Source organism: Callionymus lyra, chromosome 5 (genome assembly GCF_982586985.1).
Source record: "Callionymus lyra chromosome 5, fCalLyr1.hap1.1, whole genome shotgun sequence".
Taxonomy (NCBI): Eukaryota; Metazoa; Chordata; class Actinopteri; order Syngnathiformes; family Callionymidae; genus Callionymus; species Callionymus lyra.
This window is the reverse complement of record NC_141822.1, coordinates 9,987,648-10,001,266: the sequence shown is the minus strand read 5'-3', so window position 1 is coordinate 10,001,266 and position 13,619 is coordinate 9,987,648. Positions and strand designations below refer to the sequence as shown.

The following is a 13,619-nucleotide window of genomic DNA, read 5'->3' as shown; positions in this document are numbered from 1 at the left end:
ATCATTATCTTCATCTGTCTTAATCTTCATCAACATCCTCACCTTCATCTTCGTCACCATTGTCTTCATCTTCATGTCCATCCTCACCTTCATCATCATCTTTATCTGCTTAATCATCATCTTCATCTTCATCATTTTCTTAATCTGCTTCATCTTCAACATCATCATCGACATATTTACCATCATCAAATTCCTCCCCTTCATCTTCGTCATCATTATCTTCATCTGTCTTAATCTTCATCAACATCCTCACCTTCATCTTCATCACCATTGTCTTCATCTTAATGTCCATCCTCACCTTCATCATCATCTTTATCTGCTTAATCATCTTCATCTTCATCATTATCTTAATCTGCCTTATCTTTATCATCATCACCGTCCCCATATTTACCATCGTCAGTATCCTCCCTTCATCGTCATCTTGTCTGCTTAATCAACATCCTCACCTTCATCATCTTCACCATTGTCTTCATCTGTCTTAATCTTCTGTATCTTCATAATAATAATCTTAATCTGCCTCATCTTCACCATGATCACAGTAACCATATTTACAATCATCAAAATTCTCATCTTCATCTTCATCTTCTTCATCATTGTCTTCATCACCACTATCACCTTCATCAGCTTTATCTGCTTAATCTTCATCATCATCAACCTCCTCACCTTCATCATCTTCATCATTGTCTTTATCTTCATCATCATCTTCATGACCATCCTCACCTTCATCATTATCTTTATCTGCTTAATCATCATCTTCATCTGCCTTATCTTCATCATCATCACCGTCCCCATATTTACCATCGTCAACATCCTCACCTTCATCATCTTCATCATTGTCTTCATCTTCATCATCGTCTTCATGACTATCCCCACCTTCATTATCATCTTTATCTGCTTATTCATCATCTTCACCTTCATCATTATCTTCATCTGCCTTACCCTCATCATCATCCCGATCCACATATTTAATATCCTTACCTTCATCATCATTTATCTGCATAATCTTCATCATCATCATCATCATCATCATCTTCATCTCCTTTATCATTGTCTTCATCTTAATCATGTTCTTCATCACCATCTTCATTTCATCCTCATCATCCTCAGCATCACCTTCATCACCATCTTTATTTGCCTAATCTCCATCTTCTTTATCCGCTTTATCATCACCATAATCCCTATCTTTATCATATTCAACATAATCACCTCCATCTCCTTCATCATTGTCTTCATCACCATCTTTATCCTCATCCCAATCATCTCCAGCATCTCAATCATCATCATCGTCATCTTCATCATCCCCATCTTGATCTTCATCTGATTCATCTTCATTTTGATCTTCATCATCATTATGTTCAGCATCTTAAAGATCTTTATTATCTTCATCATCATGGTCATGGTCATGGTCATGGTCATGGTCATGGTCATGGTCATGGTCATGGTCATGGTCATGGTCATGGTCATGGTCATGGTCATGGTCATGGTCATGGTCATCATCATCATCATCATCATCATCACCATCGTAAGAACCCGTGATTAAATAAATCATATCAAAACGAAACATAAATATTTTCGTGGCACACATCAGACATTGGATTAAGAGGTTTATAATGGGGGAGAAAAGGAGTGGTTTAGTAAATGTTATTTATACTGTAGCTTGTCATTCGTTATCTTTTTATTTGTATTTATTGCATCTTCTTTGGATTTTACTTCCTGTAAGAAAAATAACATATAATTCTGCGTGATATACAAGCGTTAAGCCAATCATGTTGACCTCATGTTAGAGAGCACTCCGACTTTTTGAGTCATCACCGGTATGTTTGGTTTTTTTGAATTTACACGAGCCATGAACGGCCATTGGCAAACTCTGCACGTGGATTTATTCATCTGATCTTTGAAGGAATCTATTTGGAATTAAATCAAGAAGCCCATTATGGGACCTGTTAGGAAAACTGACTACAGTACACAAATAATTCTCTCTTAACTCACGCAGCAATAAGTCTCCCACTCTTTTATATGACCCAGGTGTCACCAGACTAAATATATTGGACGCCCGTTAATGGCTACACCGCGGCTCAGACTTCCTGGAAAGGTCTTTCACAGAGATAAGACTGACGGACGTTCACTAGATAGCTGCCGCTAATTTACGATAATATCCGAGGATGACAAAAGAAAGTTATTCCGATCATATCTGAGTATAGACGACACCGCACCCCAGATCCATAAATCTCAGGAGGCTGTCAAAATCTAAATCAGTTGCATTTACACTAATGGCTCGGGGGCCGAACATGGCCTGCCGAGTCGTTCTATGTGGCCGGACGGATGGTTGTCTCAAATTAAAATAGATTTTTGTTTATGTCGATATGGTGAATTATAAACATGTCAGATGTTTAAGAAAAGCTAAGGAATATCTCTTCTTGGTGTCAACAATTGTACAGAGATTTTATCGTCATCATGCTCACCATCCTCATCATCTTCATCATCCTGACCAGCTTCATCATCTTCACCTTCCTCACCACCATAATCCAAAACATCTTGATCATCTAGATCCTCCTCACAATCTTCTTTCATCTTCATTATGCTCACCATCTTCATCATATGCACAATCTTTACCATCTTCAACATCCGCACCATCATCTTCATTATCCTCATGATTTTTATCACTCTCATCATCTTCATCATCCTGACCACCATAACCCGAATCATCTTCATCATCATAATCATCCTCACAGTCTTCATCATCTTCATTATGCTCACCATCTTCATCATCTGCACAATCTTTACCATCTTCATCTTCCGCACCATCTTCAACATCCTCACCATCATCTTCATTATCCTCATGATCTTTATCATCTTCATCATCTACATCATCTTCATTATCCTCATTATCCTCACCATCTTCAACATCCTCACCGTCATCTTCATTATCCTCACCATCTTCAACATCCTCACCATCATCTTCATTATCCTCATGATCTTTATCATCTTCATCATCCTCACCATCTTCATTATCCTCACCATCTTCAACATCCTCACCGTCATCTTCATTATCCTCACCATCTTCATCATCCTCACCATCTTCAACATCCTCACCGTCATCTTCATTATCCTTACCATTTTCATCATCCTCACCATCTTCATTATCCTCACCACCTTCCTCATCTTCATCATCCACACCATCTTCATCATCCGCACCTTTTTCATTGTCCCCACCATCTGCATTTCATCTTCATCGTCATCACCATCACCTTCATCCCCATCATTATCCCCTTCATCACCAGCACCATCATCACTATCATCTTCATTATCCTCATTTTAATCTCCTTAACCATTTTCATCTTTATCATCCTCATCCCTTTTGTCATCACTTTCATCTTCATTCTCATCATAACAATAATATAATATTCATATATTGGATTGAATAAATCACGATAAAAAAGGAAAAACTATTACAAAAAAAATGAAGTATTAAGTCTTTAAAACATTAACTTGAAGAAATTAACGTCAGACAATGTTAAGTGTGAGTTACTTCAGTCTTCATTGGATTAATAGGTGGCCTGCAAGTTAGCATAAGTGAGTTGGATCAGATGCAGATGCTCGAAGTGTGTCTTTAAAAGTAGAAGTCCTACAAACTCTTTGCATCTGTGGTAATCCCTTCAGGTTCAAACTACAGACGGGCCATTGGGAACAGCAGGAAGCAGTTCTGTGGGAAACCACTCGAAGAAGTGCAACATAAGAAACAGATCTATTTGGGATAATTTCCTAGAAAGTCTCTAAATGAGGGCACGTGGTGAAAGTTTAATCGCACTACGATGATACATCTTATTTGAGAGTGACTTCAAAGAATGAACGAAGGAAGGAACAAAAGCTTTAAAAGATAATGAGTGTTCTGAAAGTGTGGGAAAACCAAGGCAAACACCTGAGACAACAGCTGGGGGTGTGTTTGTCGACCACCGAGCGAACACCACAAGAACTGAAATATTTCAGCTCTATGTAGTAATACATTTTTTTCAACTCTATAATATAATTTGAAACATGGTATGGTAAATTAAATCAGAATGAGGTCATTGCTTTTGCAGATAAATACATCCATGCTAGTTTACAAACTGTAAGTTAAGGCTATAGTTGCTATGATCATGGATGCTGGGGAAATTATTAATTCCTGCCTGAGAATTGAATATAAAAAATACATAATAAATAAAATGTAATTGTTCTAAACCTAGCAATAAATGGAAGTTGTATACTGTAGTGATAAAAGTCCATATCATAAAATATACCAACATTATACTTTAGGTCGCATGTTTTCATGTTCAATCCAAAATAGCGTAAAAGATCAATTTTACCTTAGATTAACTGCTTTGATGAGCTAAGTTAACTTTTTTAGGAAAAAATGTCCTTCCGTTTGTGTCACAAATTAGACTATTATTAGTGATAAGTAAGTAAGTAAGTAATAGTTATTTGTAAAGCTTCATGAAGCTTTGTCTTTATCTTCAGAATACGCCAGATAGCACTCTTTGTTTTATCTTGGAAAATCCCATATTTTTTTAAGCCTAAATCATAATCTGTTAACTATTATATGTCACAGGGTTATAAGATTAACCTCTACAGACTCAATAGTTAATAAAAAAAAGTACCAATAAAACATTGAAATGTTAACTTGCCTGTTTGGGTGGCTCGTAAAACTGCCAAACAGGTATTGTATATACATTTTTTTTATTCAAGATACAATACTGGATTAATACATTAATTATTGGGATCAAAACATTTTTATTTACAATTGTTAACTATTCAATTTAAGGTTTTTTATAGGTTAAAAAGAAGTTGAATTAACAAAGATACCCATAATGTCAGAATGTTTAAATAATAATTTTCTATGCTTATATTTTGAAACAATTTGAACTGCCATTGAAATTGATCAGAAGCGATTTGAGCTGATTCCAAATAACACAAATATCAATGCAAAACATGCTTAGTTCTGGGTTAATAGTCAGTGTTTTGCTGGAGGAAAATGCTATTGTTTCCATGTAAAAAGCGAGTGTAAAGACTTCCATGACACCATCTTCCAAGTACAGAGGGTTGACAGAGGATAAAATATTCAACTGTTTTTATGCGAGTGCAGTTGGGCTTCCAGAACGTATCGTTCCAACAGGAAAAGAAACCTTGTAATCTTAAACCTTGTCTGTACTAGAAGTTACAACCAGAGGCGATCATCTGCTTCTGCGGTACTTCTCCTCTCTTTCTTTGCCATGTCCAATTTTATGTTTGTAAAAACATCTCTTCATTCCGTCCTGGCCCCTTCTATCAGTCTGGAGTTGGATGGGCTTGACTTGTTGCACAGTCTGTACAACGTTGTGGGGAAGAGGCGAACGAGTATGTGAGCTCCAGGCACAATGGAAAGAATACATCATTCTGATTAATCCGGGTCAGGTTTGCGTCCAAACTGACAAATATTAAAAGTAGTAGTTCCTCGCCATATTGACGATTTTTTCCCTTTGCGATCTCACTGTTTTGCAGACTTAAAAGAAACTCTTTTTTTTTAATAAACTTAACTATTTACGTCTATGATTCTACATCTAAATTCTACTGTATGAATCTGTTCTCCATGTTTTGTATTCTTATTGGCTCAGCGATAATCAAAGTGCTGTGTTCTGTGTCCTGATTGGCCAAAATAATGTGTCGGAATCAAGTTACTTCGTATCTTCTGTTCTGAAATTGTAGTTTTTATCTTAATGGATTTGATGTTTTAAGGAACTGTTGCTTTAAGATGAAGTATTTAGGCTTCATTTTAAAAAGGTTATTTCAAGCCTCATTAGGCTTGTAGGACGGCACTACAAAACAAATGAATCTCAGTGAGGTATTTTAAAAAAACAAGTATCATTATTGGCATCGGTATCATTATTGGTATCAGAATCAGAATCAGAATCAGAATCAGTACCAATATGAGTATCAGTATCAGTATCAGAATCAGTACCATTATGAGTATCAGTATCAGTATCGGTATTAGTATCGATATCGGTATCATTATTGGGATCAGTATCGATATTAGTTCCGGTATTGGTATCAGTATCAGTATCATTACTGGTATCAGTATCTGTATCGGTATCAGTATCTGTATGAGTATCGGTAAAAGTATCGTTATCAGTATCGGTATCGGTATCGGTATCATTATTGGTATTTATATCAGTATCGGTATCAGTATCGGTATCAGTATCGGTATCAGTATCGGTATCAGTATCGATATCGGTATCATTATTGGGATCAGTATCGATATTAGTTTCAGTATTGGTATCAGTATCAGTATCATTACTGGTATCAGTATCTGTATCGGTATCAGTATTGGTATCAGTATCTGTATGAGTATCGGTAAAAGTATCGTTATCAGTATCGGTATCGGTATCATTAATGGTATCATTATTGGTATCATTATTGGTATCATTATTGGTATTTATATCAGTATCGGTATCAGTATCGGTATTAGTATCGGTATCAGTATCGGTATCAGTTTCGGTATCAGTATCGGTATCAGTATCGGTATCAGTATCGGTACCAGTATGACAAATGTTCGATCCATACCCAGTCCTCCGGCAGACAGCTGAAATCATGCCCGCTTTGTAAATAATTAGTCTCTTGGAGGCAGAGACTTCAGGGATTGATTACACCTGGTGACATACGTTGATGCTTAACCAATCAAAGCAGAATGGGCGTGGTTATGGTAAAAAATAATGTATCTCCAGAAAACACAAAGTGGGGCATTTTCTTATATAAGAGAGTTTTGGACAAACAGTCACATACTGATGAGTCTTCCCTAAGATCCAAAATCAAGTCCAGTTCTGTGATATTCTCAGTCCACTCGGGCGACTGCAGCCCTCTGAATTCTTCAGGTGGTACGGGGTCAGGGAAAAGAAACTCATCTCGGAGGAAGCTTTTGAAACATGGCAGCTGTCTTTTCTGATAGACCCAGCCAAGTAGAAGGACAGTCTCAAATCTCAAAGGTGTGCGTGAGAAAGACATGCATACAGAGAGAGACGGACAAAGACAGGAACAGGGAGCTTCGGTCGAAAAGAACAATTTGATGTTGGTGTGCATTAAAAGCAAGTTATATTCAAGACTTTTCGCGGTCGAAATGTTCCAATTAGTGCCACGCAATGTCACATTTTACAACCTCTTGGGAATGCTATGTACCACGGGTTTACTTTTCAAACACAAAATAGTCCAAGAAAAGCCACAGATATTTTAATACCAGCAGAAACTCATGACCCACTGCAGTTGGTCGCTAGAAGGGATCTGTGGAGAGTCATTTATGGCGACATGTTCTGAAAACGATGACACACGAGGCTTCATCAGCCCATTACCAGCGAACAGATCCATCGGGTCCTTCATTCATCACCAACATTTTCAAAGAGTCCAGACAAGATCGAGCTCCGATAATCTCATCAGATGTTTTCCGTGTAACTAAGAAACATCTGTGAGTGGATAATTAAAGGTTATTTTATTTGTTTGACTTAAGAAAATGATAGTACTCACGATAACACAACCATTTGTTGAAGAACACTTAAAATGTTGTGGATAGTGAATGAATAGAATTTGTATTTAATTCGTATTAAGTTATACAACCTCTTTGATTTCTACCGATTATCTCGATCCATCTTCTATCGCTTATCACAGCTGGAGCGAAGACTTTCCTCTTCTCAGAATAACTAGTCTTTCCCAGAGAATTTGACTGGTGTAGTATTTTCAAAGGATGCCCCAAGAGTATTAGTAATGGTTTGAGTCTCTGCCAGATGGCTGAACCAAGTCCAACACAACAGAAAACGGATTTAACGATAAACCTTCTTTTTTTTTTTTTCTTACTAAAAAGAAATAAACATAAATCTTAAATCTCTCTCAATCACTCCGGTTCTTGCCTGCTGTTATCTCTGAAAAACACGATTTGAGGATATTTAAGGACGAGCCAAAGCAGACATTTCATTCAGGAAATACATCATGTTGGAGTTTTAGCCTCAACCAGATGTTTAGATATACACAAACTGTACTAGAAAACTGGCCATTTTTAAAGGTTTCTGAATCGTTATTACTAGTTTTACACAACAAAATTTGTTTGAATATCTTTGTTCTTGTAGTGTTTTTAAATTATATATATATATATTTTTTTTTTTTTAATAAAATGTATATAATGGCCTTTATTTATAATGCATTGTTTTTACATTTATTTTCCTAAAGATCTTAGTTAAAATATATTTTTCTCTGGTAGTGCTTATATATATGTTTAATGAAATTTATATTAAATATAACATTATTTATTTACCACTGGTCCTAATGTTATTTCTTAATCATGCATTTTTTATTACATATATTTTCCTAAGGATCTTTGTTTGAATATTTTTTTTCTCCTCTTTTATGCCTTTTATTTTTTATGTTTTTTTAAATACTTTTCATAGTGCTTTTATATAATATATATATAATTTTGTATTATATATATAGATCTAGATAGATATATACAGTATATACAATATATATATATATATATATATATATATATATATATATATATATATAGACATACAGTATATGTCTATATATAGATAATTTTTCACCATCAATGTTTTCTCCATATCGTTTTCTTTTTACAGATTTTGTATTCTTTATATCATCATAATAAATATACTTATTTTATTTTCATCAGTGTTATCACACACTAATTTAATAATTTATTTTACAATCAATATGAGCAACTAATCATATTTTATTTTATTCATTTATTTTAGTTTTGATAATTATTTTTTATTTTATTCAAAGGTGCCTTTATGGACACAAAAGGCCACCGTAGATATACATTTAATACAGCAAATCACATTATAACCCTTTCTTTTTTTAATAAAATACTTTATAGATATATAGATAGTCATTGAAAATAAAAAGTATAAATCAAACAATATCAGTCTGAGAAGTTCTAGTCCCTCTATTTATAACGTTTTATTACATTCCTCCTGTGACGTTCAAAGAAAATAAACCAAATTATCTTTCCTCGTCTTCTGTCCACAATTTAGTCGCGGTACGACGTCGGAACTGGACCCGGGAGGATTTGTGACAAGATTTTGAGGAGTAAAAAGCAAAAAAAAAAAAAAAAGAAAAGGCAGACGTGGAGGAGCAGAAAGAGAGAGAGAGAGAGAGAGAGAGAGAGAAAGATAGAGAGATGGACTCCCTTCCCTCCTCAAGAGGTCGATGACATCAATAGGAAGCTAATAATCCCGCCTCGAGCTCCCTCCCAGGAGTTTTAGCCAGAGCCGTCCACTGCAGTCGAACCCCTTTTTTCTCCTCCTCCTCCTCATACATCTCACTCCGCATCCCAGAAGACCACGGCATGAAGGGGGGAGAGAGAGGGAGGAAAGAAGGGGGGAAAGGAGACATTTAGCTATTGATGAAGGCCACTGGGGACTGTCTGGTATTGATTGTTCATCCTCTTCTTCTTCTTTTTTTTTTGTTGTTGGCGGGGATGTGTTGCTTGCTATGACCAGCAGGACATCTCCAAGTGTGTGTGTGTGTGTGTGGATCAGAAATATCAGACGTGTAATTAGATGGTTGATTGGCGGGTGGAGGGAGGGGTGGGTTTGATGGGTAGTGTCGCCCACCCCTGTGGTGTCGTGTAGATGTGAGTCACCCAACACGTCTTGTGAAGCACAAACCCCCCCCCCACCCCCCAAAAAAAAAACGTGGAGATGTGAGGTAATCAATTTGTCCAAGCAAAGGACCGAACCGTCCATGTACGCCATGACACCCAGTGAAGCCGGGGCTCTCTGCTAGATTACCTTATGGAAAAGCAATATCACATGATTAACTTTCGCCGCACAAAGCGACACGACCGGTGAGCTAATATTATATTCAGCTGCGTGTGCTTGTTTAGACACAGACATACTTATATATCACACGCACTTATATACACTTTCCCTCACAAGGGGAGTGAAACCATGATGTCATCTTTTTTCAGTGCGTCTGTGGATGGGTTTCAGACTCGACCCACTCGCGCCCCCTAGAGGCCGTCTGGTGGAGCTACAACCACAACGTCACCGCTTCAGTACATTATGATCAGTTGTATTTGTGCGATATTACTGAATATGTACCTTTTTAAAACGTATAGAAAGATGTGTTTGTTGTAAATGATGATTCTCTGACACTCCTGTTTGCCTTGTGTGTGTTAATCTTTTTAAGTATATATTTTATTGGGTATTGTTTTATTGTTTAAGCGCTTTGTGACCCTGGTCTGGAAAAGCGCACTATAAATATAAATTACTTACTAACTCACTTTACAGTTAAAAAATACATTATTAAATAATATATATTTTTGTCAATACAAGTTAAAAATAATGGCAACAAATCTTTTTATTCAATGTATTTCCATCACATTTTTAATACCTTACTACCCCTTTGAGAATTTGGACTATTTAAACTCATATATAGATGCACAGAAATAGCTGAGTTTGTTTGGAATTGTTTAATAATACAAATTTACACTTTTTAGTACCGATGGATTGATGAGGCATCAGTTGTGTGATGCTGTTCATCACTCTCTATATTAAAATAGTCGTCTCTGATCTACAAACTCATTAATCATTTACTAGTGCCACCTAGTGGCCTTTCAAAGTTAAGACACATCCAGCAGCTGAATCTGTATCATGAGGCCTCATCGACCCCTCAATACTTTTCCTGGTAATTTATTTGGCACATTTGTTTCATGCCTGGAAATCCCACGTCATTTTTATTATTTGATTTTCCAAATTATGCTCTTAATATTGTACTGTTTTTGTGTTTGTCTTTTTGTGCATATAATGTTTTTGTTGTCGATATTTTATGTGACTGAGGCTATGGGGACAAATCAAGTTGTTAAATTTTTATTTAATCAGAATAAATTCTTTAGTGTTCCTCTAATTTTACATTAACACATGTTCTAGCTACTTCAAGTCTTTCACAGGAGTCAAGGTCTTAAGCAGGCAAGTTTCCACACGGTTTAATTGTTTCTGGTCCACTTCATAACCTTAAAGCAAGTTAATTTAATTTTAGTCTTTAAGTATTATTATTATTATTAGCTTTAATATGAGGCATACACCTGACAACAAAACAAACTCAATTTAAAATATTTAGAGAAAATATTTGCTCATATTTGGATTATTAAAAGTAAACAAAATTGAAAAATTGAGAGTAGTTAAACAGCATCTGTCAAGTTTACCATTGCTAGCTCACGCCAGAAAAACAAGGTCCATTTATATATTTTAAAAAGGTTTAAAGGTGAATTTGACACCAACTTTTTGACATCAGGTAAAAATATTAGAAGATTTAACCATAGCATGGTTAAATTAGTGTATTATAAAAATGTTTTTCCTCCCATGCACACAGCCTTCTGGGTAAATTCAGTCCACTTAAGAAAACTACTCTGATCTGATTATATCTTACATTAATTAAATATGATTATAAGAATTGTTGATCCTTAAAAAAATATCATTAGTTGACACATAGAGAACGCAGAACCTGCACAAACTATTCTTGTTTCACCAGAGAAAACAACGGCAAATAAAAGACCCCCATTAGAACCTCAAGTCTTCAGCCTATTCAACTGGAAATCAAAAAAAAGGGATCAATAATCTTTTGCCATGAATGAATATTTTCCAGTAGTAGCCACAAGCCTCCAGGGTTTGGTTTAATGAGGCAGAGAAGCACTTAAGCCGAGCCTGACTTCACTTCTAACTCTGTTTTAAGCCTTAAATGATTACAATGGAGGACCACACAGAGATTTCGGAGATTACGTATTTTTGTACTTTGAGAACAAACTCTAACCCTGTTGTGTCTTATGCCAAAATGTTTGTGCTAATAAAGGTTGTCTCGACAACATTTTCATTGTTTAAAGTTCAACTAATGTGTTGATTTAAGTGTGTCTTAAATAGATGTGTGACTCTATTGTATCATCAGTGTATGTTTGTACAAAACTCTCTTTTTATTTAAGTAATAACATCATGAATTGATCTTTAGCACCGCCCAATGTAAACATTTGTTTTTCTGGAGATAAATTCTTGTTTACCAAAACCACACCGACTCAATTGGTCAAGCTTCAAGGGTTGTCACCGCGCGTCATCAATTCATCCATCACGTTTAGTCCTGTAGTCGCTGTTTTCAAGCTGTAGTATATAACAGTTATTCAGTAAAATTTGACATCTGCTACTCCTTAAAAATCTGGCAAAGATAAATAATTATATATATATATATATATATATATATATATGTATATGTATATACAAGTCACAAATAATGGTAAATAAATCTTATTATTTAATATATTTCTCATTACTCTATAAAACTTTACTATCACTTTGAGGAATTTAAAATCATGTAAAGATAAAGAAAGATGAGTTTGTTTATTTACTTATTTTTTAAACGTTTCATTTAAAGGTAAATGTAAATACACATGTAAACTTTTTATTCATTTATTTATTGGTTTTATCAATTTTAAATAGAGTGGTATATTTTTTCTGGTGGACAACTAGACTGTTTAAAAAAAATGTACAGACAGGATTATAAATATTAAACCTTTACAGAAATAGATCCACAGGAAATACACAGGATTCTCAGTATAATAACTATTAAATGTTCTGAGTTTTTTTTTTAAAGTAAAAATGTTTTCTGAATGAGAAAGTGAGAAGAATCTGGAGTTTACAAGTTGAACCTGAAAGTGATTTTAATTTCTGACAGTATTGTTTCACCTCTTTCAGTGCAACCACACATACAGTCCAACCAAACCATCTGAACCCCATTAAAAAGATAAAAAAAGCGCTTCTTTCAAATAAACTGTATCAAATCATGTATCAAAAACCAACAGTAATGTTGATTAACGCCCAGATATTGAAAATATAGGTACATTTTTTAACAATTCCAAAGCTATATAATCCAAATAAAACTTGTTTAACTCGTGCTTTATTATGATCACACGTTCTTACCTCTTTGGTGCCGTTCTCTTGGACCAGACTGTAGAGAGGAACCACTCGGCTGACCTCCAGAAGAACCGGCGTGGGCGACGGTTGTTCCCCGGTCCGACTGTTGGCCCCGTGGTTCCGGTGGCAGAGGTGGCAGCCCGGCGGACAGCTGCCTTTCTCCTCGCAGCGGATCTCCACGCCGCTGACCAGGTCGTCGGACAGCAGCTGGCTCTTCTGCATGGCCGTCAGGTAGCTGATGAAGGGAACCGACCGGAGCTCTCGTCTCCCGCCGGCGCCGATGCCTTGTTCGGTCGCCTCTGGATGGGGAGGAGAGTAAAGAACACAAGTTTGGTTTCTCCATCCATCTAGCTTTCTACATGTTGTGATGAACAGATGACATTTTATTTTAGTGCTTTAAATTGTCATTATTCATTTAAATAGTTGCTAAAAGATCATGCAGCAAAGAGTGCCATCTAGTGGATCTTGAAAATATTGACGATGGTTCATGAAGCTTCAATCAAAACATCACGATGTACGTAGCACAATGTTAATCTTAATTCTTATAGTTAATGTATTAACATTTAAAAATACCTTATATATCAGACATTGGCAAAGTGTGGCCCCTGGACTGTATTCATGTGGCCCTCAAGAGGTGTGATCATA

General features: G+C 35.8%; 1 protein-coding gene across 1 annotated transcript in view; it reads right to left on the bottom strand.

The window, feature by feature from the left end:
- astn2 (astrotactin 2) overlaps positions 1-13,619 on the bottom strand; it is a 407,558-nt gene that overhangs the window by 68,622 nt on the left and 325,317 nt on the right. The window contains exon 17 of the mRNA XM_087790735.1: positions 12,981-13,273. Within this exon, the coding sequence (XP_087646861.1) occupies positions 12,981-13,273 (293 nt within the window). The remainder of the gene's footprint in view (positions 1-12,980; positions 13,274-13,619) is intronic.